Source organism: Cucurbita pepo, chromosome 20 (assembly GCF_057944985.1).
Source record: "Cucurbita pepo subsp. pepo isolate OVF chromosome 20, ASM5794498v1, whole genome shotgun sequence".
Classification (NCBI taxonomy): Eukaryota; Viridiplantae; Streptophyta; class Magnoliopsida; order Cucurbitales; family Cucurbitaceae; genus Cucurbita; species Cucurbita pepo.
The window spans coordinates 1271782-1286868 of record NC_141817.1 but is presented as its reverse complement, the minus strand read 5'-3'; the positions used below and the strand labels follow the sequence as shown (position 1 = coordinate 1286868).

Genomic DNA, 15087 nt, shown 5'->3' with positions numbered 1-15087 from the left:
CAAGAGGCATTGGTCAGAGTAAGGCTAGACTCTCTCACCGTGAAGCTAACAGCAATATGTAAGAGACTAAAAGGAACCATATTTGCTAGTGGTGGGTTTGAGTTATTACACATGACCATGTCACGTAAGTTCTCAGCTCTAAGAATGAAAAGTATCTCCACAAACTAATACAAGTTATTTTGAGTTGAGAATTATGATGAATGTTTTGGATTCATGAACACTTTTATGGTATATTCTTATATTCACTGGATTTATTTGGTTTATTCTGATACACGAATTAATAATAAGTTTTTATTTTATTTAATATAATAAAATAATGATAATAATTTATTATTATTATAATATTAAGGTTGAGTTTGTGTGTGGCCGAATGAGCTGTTTGGTTCCAAAAGTTGGGGCTGTCATGATTGCTTGGTAGAAAGGGTGGGTTCTGCACTGTCCTTTGTGGCACTATGTATGATTCCATTTTTAACCACTCCTTTTCCTTTCCCCCTAAACCCTTTTAACTATTATAATTAACCTTTAATTAATCAATTTTACCTTTTTTAAATTATCACTTCAATCACAGTCTCTTCAATACACAACTATATCGCTCAAAAATAGAGTTACAATCTAACCCTACTTTATCTTATTTAACCATTATGAAGATTAATATTTTATGACGTCTGTAACCTGATATTTAAGTTTTATGAAATTTTAATTATTAATATAAATAACTCGATAACCCAACCTAACCCAAAAAATAGAGGGTTAGTTGTGAACTATATTGGGTTGCTCGAGTCACCAACCTAACCATTAAAATTTCGGATTGGTGTAAAAGATTTCTCAGACTCAACTTGTGTACACTCTTAATTTTTTATTTAAATATTTATTTATTTTATTAGTTTTTCTTACCTTAAATGAATTTTGTCTTTTCGTGCATATAAATTATAATTATTATTTAACTAATTTCAATAAAAATTAATTTAAACTAGTAAGATTTATATTTACGAAATATAGTCTACAGAAAAGGGTCGTTGGGTCGGGTTTTGTTGCGTTAAGGGCCCGGGTTGGAGTGTTTGAATCGAGTTGAGTTTTGGGCTTTTGATGGATCAACATGTTGGGCTGAAAGTGGGCCGAGATGGAAAGGCCCAGTTGATGACGCATGGGACGACGGGTCGTTAAGATACCAGAAGGGGAAACGGGTTGGTGAGGAGAGGTCGAAGAGCGCGGGAAGATGGCAAGCACAGTCTCGTTCTCTTTGAGGACTTGTATCAAACAGTTTTCGGCTCTTTCGAAGCGAACGCCGGTCGATTTTCCGATCAGAACCAGATTTAAGCGATTCATTTTTACCTGCAATACTACGAGACATCTCCATTTTGAAACCCTAACTTCCCGCCAAAAAGATCAGGTTCATCTCTTCGTCGACGCTCTTCTCGAATGGAACAAGGTACTTGGTCTCTCCATTTTATTGGTATTTGTTGTTGTTAGCTTTAATTTGATGGCTGCATTGTTGAATTTTCATAGAAAATGAATCTTACGGCCATTACGGAAGAAAGCGAAGTGATGGAAAGGCACGTTGAGGATTCTCTCGCGATTATACCTCCAATTCGGAATCTGTACTCGTCGCATTGTTCGACGATTCCATGTGATGGCATTAAACTTGTTGATGTTGGAACGGGGGCCGGGCTTCCTGGATTGATTATAGCTATTGCTTGCCCAGGTCAACATAATCGATTATTATGATGATGAAAATGCATTATGTGCGCTAGGGATCATTCTGTGATATAACGAATATTGATTGCTTCCTTATCCTTTCTTTTTTTTGGGGGGGTTTAACTTGGGCTATTTGGATGGACTAGAATGGCAAGTAACGTTGATGGAGTCTATGAATAAGCGGTGCCTTTTCTTGGAGCATGCGGTCGGTCATACCGGTTTGACAAATGTTCATGTTGTGCGAGGAAGAGCAGAGGTACGTGGACATTAGCGTTTACGCAATCAAACACCCTGGCCTAATTAGCCATTCAAGTTTGATTCTCTTGTCTTGATTAGTTCATATACTTAATGACTAATATCGATTTTATTAAACAACGAACAAAATTTCTAGCTTTTGCGATGTACCAATAGTATGTCTTCAAAAATGTGGAAGAGACACCTTTTTTGCATGAGTTGTGGTAAAGAGATTCAACAGTTCCTGGAAACGGTCTCGATTTCATCATTATATTCACTGTATTGTGAATACTCGAAGAAGTTTAAGTTATAATGAGGGTTCCCCTCGAGATCAATTTTTATTTCCTATGAAGTATTTGATTTATTATTTGAGAGAGAAGGGGAAGAACACTTGCTCGTGGCTCCAAACTTTATTTGTTTAATATTTAATGTGGCAGTGATATATCCTGATGTAGGGCAGAATCTGGGACATGATCTTTTCTTACGAGAGAAATTTGATGTAGTAGTGGCTAGAGCTGTTGCGGAAATGAGAATTTTAGGTACCATCTGATTTGATATGCACAAGTTCTACGAATCTAAGTTGTTTTACTTTTGCTTATTATTTTTCTCTGATATCTTTTCTTCAGCTGAATATTGTCTTCCTATGGTTCGTGTTGGGGGTTTGTTTTTAGCTGCCAAGGGCCATGACCCTCTTGTATGTTCTCTATCCATTAGCATTTTGAACGTCTACTCTCTGATTGTCTTGTCCTATTATTTTGGGACTGTATGCACTTCGTTACCATCATTGATACTGTTATTATTGTTTTTTTTTTTTTGAGGTAGAGGCATTTGATGTGAAAATCTCCATTTCACTTCAATTTATTGCAGTTATTTGTTTTATTTTCCATACTTGTAAGTAGTCCTTATTTACAAACTATAATGCACAACAAGATATTAATTTCCATATGGTCAATCCGAAGTATATGTACAGATGCTAAACAATATTGTAGTGAATGATATAAATATAAAGATCTTTTGGTTGTGGATAAGTGGTACTCCTTTGGATTTTATATTTTATATAATCTTGTTGATTTTTGGTTTGTTTCTTTTTTGCAATTTTCGCATTGTCAGGAAGAAGTCACAAATGCAGAAAAGGCAATTGAAATGATGGGTGCTTCCTTACTGCAAATATGCCCTGGTGTGTTTATCTCTCTGTTGGTTTTCCTGCAATGTCATAATCTCATGTGTACAGTAACAAAGTGAAACAGATTTGTGCGTAATTGAGGATTGCTTTATAGTACAGATGTCTCTTCCTGAAAAGACACTCCCACTCTTAGCCCGTAGGCAGTTGGTTTTCTAGATACTTATACTTAGTTATTCCCATGTGTACTTGAACTACAAGAAATATTCTGACGCTGTCAATTTCTGCTACCGTATCTATATCAACGTGATGTATAAGCTACTGGATTGGCCATTAAATATTTGGAATTTGCACCCATTCCAGTGGATTTTGTCAAACTTATTTTGTTTTTGGCTTATGTTTTGCTTGCAAGAATTTGAATCTTTGTTCTAGAGTTTGGTTTGATTTGATAGGATTTTCTTAGATTCTCAGATATGGGTTGTTCGTCTAATTTGCACGTAGAACTTAACAAATTGTATTATTCTTGTGGAAAAATCTTTTTCTCGAGCAAAATTTGATTTAAAATGATTTCCTTAACTAACTGTACTGGATTATTTTATTTACAGTTCGATCCACGAAGTAATTCACCTTATGCTTTAAATTTAACTTTACCCCAACTCTATGATGTAAATATTGTCTAAAGGTCCTTTTCTTTCTTATGCAGTGGAATCACATGGTCCATATGGGCAGCGAACTGCCGTTGTTTGTTTAAAAGAACGGCACACTCCCAGGAAGTATCCTCGTGATCCAGGTACACCAGCGAAAGCCCCGTTATAATCATCTGGGTGTTCAGTTTGGTTTCAATTCACGTGTTCTTCTCAACGTCAACCAGTTGTTTATTATGCATAATGCTTCAGGTGTGTGAGTCTATGATAATCACCTGAAGATAGACACACTGTTATTTGTTGTGCATATCAAACATCATTTCACCCCGAGTAATTCTTATATGACATTTGGTTATTAAATTAGTATTCAAATTTATTTCCATTTTGGATTTATGTGTTGGTCTTTCGCCCTCCCGCCATTACCCCACCAAGTTCATCTCTTTCTCTACATCGACATATATAACTCCACCCTCGAAAAGGAAAGGATGATGAAATTTAGTACAACATTTACTTTTTCGTATGAACTCTTATTTTTCTAAGAGTAGTATAAAGTAAATCTGAGTTCTTGATAAAATTAGTGATAAGGCGACAAAAATAACCATCATTATTTCATTGAGAGAGTGTCTAAAATATACTACTAGAGTTGATTTGTGGCTGCCATAATCCTTGTTGAGGCATGGGGAGTTGCTTTTTGGAATATTTTATAGGTAAAGACTTCTGATCATCCATAAGATGAACGTTTATTTGTCTTCCTCATAGCTTTTCATAGATGCGATGTTGTAAATGATTTGCCATCTAATCGCTTTTCTCATGTCCAAGTTATCTATATTATTGCACTGCACCACGGACAAAGGAACAAACCTTGCTGAACCCAACCTGGAAAGATTCGCCCAGTGGAAAAGTTTGATAAACCGTGTCGCCAGGTATAAAGAACGTAAGCTGTACTTATAATTGCTAGATTAACTTGGTTTGAGTTTAAGTATATGATTAAACTTGTTAATATATAGAAATTTGGATGCAGTGTCTTATTCGATGACGATGTTTAGCTAAACTTCCAAGTTTTGAATTAATTAACACCACTCTCTTTAGTCAAAAGTAACGAGCTATTGTTTGAGATAACCTTGTTTATTTCAATCTTCATGCAAATATCTCCCAGTGTTAGGCGACAGGTTTTGAATGGAAGCGTCCATCCATTTTTCTTGTATTGTTTATTGAAACTTTTGGGTCTTATCATTTCTTTTGGTGAATGATTAATCAAGATATAATTGTGAATATTGCATTTCCGTCCTTGCATTCCAAGGCATTCAATTTTAGTTTTTATATAGTAAAAGTATGCATTTTTTTTTTCTAGATATAGTTGTATCCATTTCATTACTCCATTACTTATTCTATTTAAATAGTAAACTTTTTTAGTTTCTTATTATTTAATATATGTTGTAGCTTCAAGCTAGAAGGTTATGAATTTTTCCTTCAATAGTTGTAGAGGTGAGGATGTAAATTTTCAATTTTAAGAGAATATATTTAACAGTTAAAGGAAGTTCTTTTTGTTAGATAGACGATCTTTGTTTTTGTTTTTTTTTTTTTCTTGCAGGAAACAAATAATCTGTGGAAAACCAAAGGGAATTAAGTTGGTATACGAAAAATGACCGTTTCCTAACCTCCCTCGACTTGTAAATCTGTAATATGCCAAGTAATAGGTAAAGTCTTTCACGCTTGATTTTTATAACATGTTTCAGGTGAAGATATTTTCAATTGATCCTTATGATATTTGGCTGCCACGTTTGCATAGTACAATAATAACTAGTTAATTTTCTTTTATTTATTTATTTTTTTTTTTGAAAAAGAAGCCATTGATGACAGCTTCTCGTCCAATTATTTCATTTATATAAGTGTTTCGACTTATGTATGTTAAATTTACTAGGTATTAAGACATTTACTCGACGTAGAGGTCAGGTTAGAAGCCAGGTTTGAATTCTCCATCCTTATTTGTTGAACTTTTTTAAAAAAATCTCGTCCTTGCTATATTTTAAATTTAAAATTTGACTTCGATGTAAACGATTTGTTTAATTATATGATTATTTTTTTGAATTAATATGGTGTTTTTTTGAATTAAAGGGTGTAGATGCTGGAAATTTTGACACTTGGTAAGGAGAAATTGTTATTATATGCATGAATGTCAGCAGCATTAATAATTTAATTATGGTCCATGCCCTATATTAATTCTTGTTTTACCAATAGAGCCCCACAATCCAACTAATTCTTGTTTGTAAAGAACTTATTTGCACAATTTTTTTATGGATCCCACTTCTACAAGAAAGGTATCATTTGAGGGGGAAAAGTGCAAAAAAGATGTTGCAAAGGAAGGCTCGTGTGCTTTTCCTTTGTTCTTATTAGCATCATTTGGCTTTGCATCTCCACTATCCCTAATGTGTGCTAATTCATGCACGGTTTTGAAACTTCTAACGACCATTATTATTAGATAAGTTTATGATGAAAAATATGCACACAAAGTGTTCGTTCTTAAGTTATGTCTATTGTTGGACTCATTTGCATGGTCTATTATAGTGGAGGAAGCACAACATATCAATTAGGATTCAAAGGATCATTTGCATAAATTTCTTGCGTTCCTCGAGTTGCTAAGATAAATGGATTGGATTTATGTGCGAATTGAGAAAGTCCAATGTTGGATTTATGTGCGAATCGATAAAGTCCAATGTTGTAAATAGTTCATATATCTCAATATTCCTACTGTTGTTCACCCAATCACATTTTAATACAACTCATCTGAAACTAAAAGAGCTTAACATAATGAGATTTTTATCTTTAGCACTAAAAACGTAACTTGTTGTAGTGATAATTGGATGACATAGAAAAGAAAAGAAAAAGTTAAGACTTCAAACATGATAAATAAACACGGGACCTTTTTTGAAGTTGAAATTTATCTTAAGTTGTAACTTTAATAAGAAACAAACAAAAATAATCAAGTATTTAAAATGTATAAAATGAAAATAGAGTGAGAATAAAAAGTGAAATAAAGTAAGGTTGATTTAAATATAGTTTAATTGGTCGTCACATGATAACTCTCTAAATATTTGAGATTTACTTCATCCATCCACCTCTTATAGACTACAAAAATCAATTTTAGAAAAATGGCACACATCAAATACTAACTCTTATAAATAATGTTTACACTCTTATAAATAATGTTTACAGGAGTATAATTCAAATAGACCTATACTTTCAACAAAAGTCAAAGATTTGAGTCTTCCACCCAACATATTGATAAAATTTGAAACCGAACCTAAGAAACTCATAATTCTATAATTTATGCTTTTATATCTAGATATAAATAAAATTTAAATTTATTAACACTATAAGTCAAGACTTTTTATTATAGCTCTCATCTAGTATGTGGCTCGATTAGTCAAAATCTTCTCTAATTACAACCATGTTAGACTTTAATGTACGATTTATTCGAGATGTCCAATATCTAACTTGCCATCAAGTCCACGCCTACATAAGACACCACCAACAGCTAGTAATTTCATTCTATTGTCTTTATCATTTAGACACAAAAGTGATTACCATTTTATCTAACTTTATTTCATTCTATTGTCTTATCAAACTCAATGGATAGAGATATAAGAAAAAGCCACAAAGATAATATCCATAAAGAGAAAAAAAAAAAAAATACAACTCTAAAAAGAAGTCTCATATTTTAAAATTAACCAGTCTATTATACATAAAATTGATATAATAAATACATAATTGGTTGAGTTAGTCAAAGACTCTTGTAGAAACAAAATGGAAAGTTAATGAATTATTATATACAAACTTGAATTAGATAGCCTATATATACTCTTCAAAATTCAAAGTCCTCTTTCATATACAAACCTAAAAGTTATTAACTAAATCTTATGTCAAACACTCCAATGATAACCCATAAAATGGCGTTTCAATTGTGATATTAATATACGAATGACTGTCTGTTCTTGAAATATGTGATTTCCTACTTTCTGGTAAGATGCCTACAATTAAAAAGCACAGAAATATCAAAGATCCAAAATGGAATCCTATTTCTATAGCTTCTAATACTCGATTTTAGGCTTTAACCTTCCCTTACTTGCAAGCTAAAAGCGGTTAACGAGACAATCTGTTGCCCTATCATAAAAAGAAATTTTATTACTTCTTCATATTTGATGATCCAAAAGCCAAATTCTTAGGATTGGCCATGGAGATCACTCACTTGCAAACCATACTTTCCAAAAACACAATTCACTAAACTCATTGATAATATGTACACAAATCCCTCAAAGAACCCCAAAAAAGATCAATAAAAGTTTCAATTTAAACATGAGGAACACAAATCTGCCACGCCTTGATATCACAGTCCAAACCACCACTGTAAACCATTAACGACCTGTCGTTTTGGTTGTACCGATCAACCGCCGCCGCCAGACATTTCACGGGACCGTTATGCCCTTCCAAAACCGTCAAACATACATAATTTCCGCTTCCGGCGACGACCCTTTTCCAAATTCTGATCGTCTTGTCTGCAGAGCCACTACAGACCAAATCCAACACCACAGCCAAACACAATATGGCCTTCGAATGGCCTCTCAACACACCCACCAACTCCATAAAACCACCCCCTTCCTCCTTCTCCCAAACCAGGACCGACCTGTCGCAGGCGCCGGAAAATAAAACCGACCCATCGCCGGCGAGGGCCAAGGCATTAATTCCCGAGCTGTGCTTCTCAAGTGTTTGGACCAAAAAATGCCTTTTTCCATCTGGGTTTTTTCTCCAGACTTTGATTCTCTTGTCCGTCGATCCGGTGTACACGTCGCCGTCGCCGGCGAGCGCGACGGCGTTTATGGCGTCGTCGTGGGCTCCGGCAACGGACTCCAAGCATTTGAAATCGGAAGTCCGCCAGATTTTGAGTCCGATCCCACGAGACGGAGTACAGAAGCGACTCATCGTTTGACAGAGCAAGAGCCGAAACCGTATCGACATGATGAACCCATGTGCATTTCTTGTGCCGTCGGATCTGGACCTGATTATTGGGCATCAAAAGCCTGGCCGTCCGGTCGCCGAGCGTTGGCAGCGTGGCCAAGCGCGTGTACTTTTGTTGTTGATCGAAATCATTAGAGATTTTCCAAACGCGAATTTTATGGTCCTGATGGGCGCTGTAAAGTTTATCAGATGAAACAACTAGAGATTTCACTGCGCCATGTCCGGCAGTAACCATATTATTCTGAAACTCTTCCTGATTTTCTTCACAGTTTTGAATTGGGTTTCGTCTCCATGATCGGATTTCTTTGTCTGATGAACCAGAGTAGAGGAATTTTCCGGCGAGAGTCAGAGAAGAGATGTAAGAAGAGTGACCCTTGAAAGTAGTGAGACATGGAGAAGAATAAGAAGAAGAAGAAGAAGAGTAAGATTGATCGAAATATGTGTCTGAATTATGAAAAGCTTGATGGTACTCCATAATTCCCATTTGGAGGCAGTGATCGTTCAAGGCAAACGATGACTTGGGGCAACTTTTTATAGATGATTCTTTCTTTCTATCTGTTGGCAAAAAGTGGGAGAGACAAGAAATGGCCCACTTTGGTTTCTCTATCTGTATAATTTTGGAGAACATGAAACGTAGGAAATGGTTTTTAAACAGCCTCTAATTGACCCGTATTTCTACTAGTTCCACTCTCTATCCGCCATGCATATAGAAGCTACAGCAGAGCTTGGTTTTTTACTGTCACAGATTTACCATCTTCAAATTTGACAACATCCTATTCGGATATTATCTGTCTACCAACCAATTGACGGCCCAGATTATTTTCAGACAAGCCAAATATTGTATCAAAAACATGAAATCCGAGATGGGTTTACTCCAATTTGGCTGAGAAATCAACTAATGGGGCTCTGTTTTGGGTTCAATAATTGACAGTGACGACTTCTGGGGCCTCTCCATGAACCAAAATCAGCTTCCAAGAAAGCGGACAACCCCTAATTCCTTAGAACTAGAAATACAATTAATCAGGACTTATCCTAGGAAAGTTCTGAGCTTTAATCTCAAATTAAGTGGCTCTCTTTTGTTCTTTTCTGTTTTTCTCCCTCCTTAAAAGTGGAAGACAACTCAATGTATCTCAGGATCCATATTTGATGGGGTTTTCCATTCTTTCTTCCTTTCATAATTTATTTGGGGTTTTCTCTTTAATCTGGTAAGATTCGATTGCAAAGGAGGGGAGCATTAATATTCCACATTCAATTAAAAAATTTGAAGAGGAAATGAGGGGAAAGGACCTGAAAGGGATATTTCTTTCTCACACAATATTTTGATTACTTTTCTGGTAGGATTTGGGGATAATTCTTTACTTCCCCACCCACTAAAGTAAATTTGATATAATAATATTGAAAAACCCATAGGCTATAATCTAAATTAATGTACATATGCACCACATGCTTCTTTTCTGGAACATATCTTTATAGTTTGCCAGCGCTAAAAGGCTAAAACGCAAGTGTTAGTGAAATCATTGAGACTATTTAGGAAAAATAAATACCCCTTCTCCCCTAAAAGTTCCCCTAGTTTTGGCTACGTTTTTTCTAAAACATATTCCTCCCTTACCCCATTTATTTCATTCTGGTCCTTTGATTCTTCACATCCCTTTTCATTTATAGAAGCTGGTTTCTATCAAATTTTGAAAGGATCTGCTGAGTTTTATGACAGAATGGGTGAATTCAAAGTAGAGTTTGTGAAATCTTGAAGGTAGAATTAATAGATTAAAAAAAGAAGACTAAACCTTCCAATCTCTAGTTGATGACATACATTTGAACAAGTATAACATGAGGAATAAATTATGAGTGAAAAGGATATCATAGTTTTTTTTGTGACTTGAAGATTTGGACTTGGCCTGAGAAAATTGATACAAAGATATTTTTATCACGCTATAATTTTATTTTTCTTATTTTCTAGATGGACATAATGGGCTCAATCCTACAAATCTTGACTCTAGTCTAATAATATTGACTAACTCGTGAATTAAGAGATATGTGTCCCAAAAATGTTGACTTTGGGTTAAATGAGGAGGGATTTCTACCACTAATGATAGTTTTACAGGCAAAATTTCATACAGTAAAATTACTCGAGATTCGATTGTTATCTTTGTCAGATAAGACAAAACGTCCTTTAAAACATTCTTTGTGCTCCCATGGAAGGAATCCTGATCCAACTTCGATATGTGACAAAAGAGCATGGTAAAGTTGGTAACATTAGGCAAAAAGGTGAAGGTAAAAGAAGAGCAACATGGTAAGAAATTGGATATGATTTTAAGAAACAGTGGTAATAGTTTTTACATAAAAAGGAAGGAGAAGGGTTAATAACAGAGAGAAGGAGGATGGGAGTAGGGGGGGAAGAGCACATGGGTCAAGGCTTGTAACTTTCCAATAGATTGCATTTTGGCCTTTCTGAGCTGCCCCTCAAGTGCTCCACTGAATGGGAAATTTGTTAGATGTTTCTGGTAAGAAGAACCTTTTTTGAACAGCTTCTCTCTTTGTTTGTCTGCAAAAGGACACTCCCATTGCTTCCTTTGAACCCTTCAATTTCTGCCAAGTGTTTGGCTCCCTCTTCTCTAAGAGTACTCTTTAATTTTGCTTGGTTCCAATTGATTTCTTCCCCATCCTTGAGTGCCTATCATTTATGCTTCTTTTCAAGGTTTTCATTTTGTAGTTAGGCCTTTGTTTCATGCCTTTTGGGTAACAGTAACTCTGTCTTTTTCATTAATGGTCTACTTAGTTTTAAGTTTTTGTTTGGTAAGAGGAGAAAATAGTTTTTTATTTTTAAACTATACTATCATAACACTTTATCTTCAATGGAAAATCCTCCCCTCAACGTTAAACTATATCTCTAGATCTTATAGAATTTTGGAACAGATCCATTTGTTAACTTAAAGGATTGCTAATATTCCATGAAATCTTGAATCCGTCTTTATGATGAGTTATAAATAGAGTAGCCAATGCGCTACGAATTGATGCAGCAGAGAGGGTGTGTGAGTATGATCTTAATGAGGTGGTAGGACATTGCAATTGACATTTGTTGGGATTCCCTTCTTGGCGGTTTCGTTCGTTTCCCTTGTTAATGAAGTTACAAACTATCTTGATACTCAAAAGTTTACAAGACATTTGTGCTACTTTAAGTTCCTTCTCCATATCGTCTTGAATTTCGAGTATTCTTATTTTTAGTACTTAAAAGACTATTTTTTCATCCAATATACCAAACTTATATGAAACAAAGTTTGTGATCCAAGAGTATACCATGTTCCAAAGGATAGGTTGCTTGCCCCCTCCCCTATTCCTTCTTTTATCAAAGTAATTTCTAAAGGTTAGATTATACTATGTTCCAAGATTGTGACTCGAGACTCAAGTCTATATTAGGCACCTATTTGTTCGTTTACCAAATTCGACAAGACGTCGTAAAAGCTTTACCAAGGATTGCATAGTGCTTCTTGCTCAAAATTTGTGGCTAGGCTCACAATACTCATACTTTTCAATTAGTTTAGCTCATGTCTTCAGGGTCAACAAGCCAGACCTGGGCGTTTTCTTGCTATCTTTTCTTGAACGTTATATGGTCTTTGGATAGTTTTTCTTCGAAAAGCTGAAAACCAATGTTCAAGGCCCTAAAATTTCATGGATGTTCTTGGTAAACTATTTGAATTCACTGTTGAAAATTAATAATTGATAACGATAAAGCAGGGGAAAATTATAAGTTGCGAAGAATACTTCGCTACATCAAAAGGAAGAGACTAATTAAAAAAAAGGTATAAAGCTAATTTTACAAATCTAGATTGTTCCAATAAGATATATGGGGTTTGTTGGATGAATTATTGACATTTTATCAAATGTTTCCTCACTATCCTTTCAAAAAGAGACATCATGAATGGATTTGAACATATATTGGGTAATGTGATCCTATCAGTTATGCCTTTAAACCTAGGAAATAATGTGAAAGTACAGAACAAAAGACACAAAAATGTGTAGGAAATTGACATACCACCAGATTTGCTCTTTTAAATTCCCTTTTCACTTCTATTCAGCTAGTTTTCCCTTTCACCTGATTTCACAAACTCCTAAAACCATGTATATAATACTTCCCTGATATATAAACAAAGTAGACAACTAGTCTATCTTCATTGTTAAATATACATAGGCATAGACTCTTGCACTAAAATATGGTATTAGGATAACAGAGTCCCCACATTTTTTTAACGGTATTATATCGTTCCTCTTGGACTTGAGCTCATGTAATTTTGCTTTTGGACTCTACCAAAGAGACACCATCATACCAATGGAGTTATTTTTCTTGGTTAACTGCCAATGATCTTCTTGACTTCTAGTTCATCTGATGTCATATTGGCATCCTTAACTCATGGTTTCCTTACCCCAAAATCATAGATTTGGGAATAGTAGTTTGAGTCTATATAGGGACACTAAACCTCCACCGGTCCTTGTAAAAAGTGTTTATTTAGGCTTTTCCGTTATGGATTTCCCTCAAAGTTTTCAAAATGCGTATGCTAGGGAGAGGTTTTCACACCCTTAAAAAAATGTTTCGTTCTTCTCCCCAACCGATGTGGGATCTCACAAACCACCCTCCTTCGCGGCCCAGCGTCCTCACTGGTACTCATTCCCTTCTCCAATCGATGTGGACCCCCCAATCCACCCTCCTTCGGTGCCCAGCGTTCTTGCTGGCACTCCACCCCCTCGCTGGCACATCGCCCGATTTCTGACTTTAATACCATTTGTTAAGGCCCAAGCCCACCGCTAGTTGATCTTGTCCTCTTTCTGCTAGGAAGAGGTTTCCACCCCCTTATAAAGAATGTTTCGTTCTCCTCCCCAACTGATGTGGGATCTCACATTAACAAAGAACCATTTTGAAAGCAGTTCTCCAAACAAACTAAACAACTGGAAACATTAAAACTAAAACCGTACTACAATCATATGGGTGTGGCATATATCCATACGTTTCAAATAAAAGCGTGTAGTGATTGCCACTAGACCCTGAAAAATAGTGTATGAATTATAGTGGGAAGATAACTAAGAAAACAAGCACTTACATCATCAATATTGGCCACCACTCCACCAACAACAAGCTTAAAGACATAATTGCACTAAAACCCTACTTGTTCATTGAATTCCCAATTTGATAACAAGTTTTTTGGATAAGTTTATCCAACGGACAAAAATTGCAGGCATCAGCCATCTGCTAACAGGATGGTTGTTATTATAATTTTTCTGTGACATGAATAAATAAAGCTAAAGAAACGTCTCCATAATAACAAAATGATGATAAAATATAAATGATGAGATGATCTGAATTTTCTTTTGACTACGGTATGGAAATAATGGGGTTTTTGGTTTAGATTTGATTACCAGACAATGTCCAATTGGTTACAGCTTGGAATCCCTATCCAAATTCTCAATGTTGGTCCCATACATGACAGTGGCGATGTAGTCAGCAACCTTTTAGTCCAATACTACATCAAATCCTTCGATTTCTTGACAGATTTTTCATCTCTCAAGCTGCGATTTGAAGAAGAAGGGGATCAGAAACTGAAATCAGTTTCAATTGAACAAAAAAAAAAAGGGTTCGAATGACTGTTCTTTCTCGCGATTATTCAATCCCCAGAATACAGAGGACATGTATAGTTCCAAATGAGAAATCAGTAACAATCAATAAGCATCAACGAACAGAGAAACTCACATGGAAATTAGCAAAAATTGCTTCAACGTTTACTCGATCTGCAGTCGATTATGAAACCCTGCATATGGAATGAAGAAGATGAAGATGAGCAAATTTTGGCCTTCGCTATTTTACCCACCACCGGGAATTCATCTTAACTGCCGTTTTTCGTACCCAAAAAAAAAAAAAAATTACATCAGTCACAGATTAATTAATTAACGGTAAATAACTCCAATTGAAGCTTTCTTTCTCTGTTTGTGGTAAAAATATTTTAACTATGCTCGATTTTCATTTGTCAAAAAAAAAAAAAAAAAAAAAAAAACAAAGAAAGAAGGTAAGACTTAAAACTGTAAGCTTTGTGAAAATAAGAATAGTTATTTTTAGTTCATCTACTCCTCAACCATATAACTTATCAACCCATGCATGAATTTAACTGGGTTCGTGGTGGTAGAGGAACTCGATTGAAAAAAAGAGGGCAAGATATCTAATAAAACCGTCGCTAGAATTAAGATCTCATTCAAAGAGAAAGATATCAAATATCTTGAGGTTCTTTTTGTATATTATATGGATGACCAGATCTGCAAGGGCCATAATTGAAAATTGCTTGATCATCTTTTGGAAATTGTTTGATCGTCTTTCTCCGAGTAAGAGGCAAAACATAATCA

General features: G+C 35.2%; 1 protein-coding gene and 1 pseudogene across 2 annotated transcripts; one reads left to right on the top strand and one right to left on the bottom strand.

Annotated features, from left to right (window-relative positions):
* The first annotated feature begins 1181 nt into the window (after nucleotides 1–1181).
* Nucleotides 1182–4086, top strand: LOC111782483 (S-adenosyl-L-methionine-dependent methyltransferases superfamily protein). The gene is made up of 7 exons (XM_023663240.2): nucleotides 1182–1429; nucleotides 1507–1702; nucleotides 1842–1951; nucleotides 2390–2468; nucleotides 2556–2623; nucleotides 3040–3106; nucleotides 3753–4086. Exons 1-7 carry the CDS (start codon nucleotides 1217–1219, stop codon nucleotides 3863–3865), a joined length of 846 nt encoding a protein of 281 aa, XP_023519008.2. The 5' UTR covers nucleotides 1182–1216; the 3' UTR covers nucleotides 3866–4086.
* Nucleotides 4087–7855: 3769 nt separating this feature from the next.
* On the bottom strand, nucleotides 7856–14594 carry LOC111783712 (protein JINGUBANG-like; annotated as a pseudogene). The gene is made up of 2 exons (XR_015414697.1): nucleotides 14444–14594; nucleotides 7856–14262 (listed from the first exon to the last, which is right to left on the bottom strand). The product of XR_015414697.1 is annotated as a protein JINGUBANG-like (transcript).
* Nucleotides 14595–15087: the final 493 nt, after the last annotated feature.

Excerpts from the sequence above, each read along its gene's own strand:
- LOC111782483 (XM_023663240.2), top strand. The coding sequence starts at position 1,217 with ATGGCAAGCACAGTCTCGTTCTCTTTGAGGACTTGTATCAAACAGTTT. Across the intron at positions 1,952-2,389 it reads TTGTGCGAGGAAGAGCAGAG|AATCTGGGACATGATCTTTT; the intron begins GTACGTGGACAT and ends GATGTAGGGCAG. Across the intron at positions 2,624-3,039 it reads CCAAGGGCCATGACCCTCTT|GAAGAAGTCACAAATGCAGA; the intron begins GTATGTTCTCTA and ends TCGCATTGTCAG.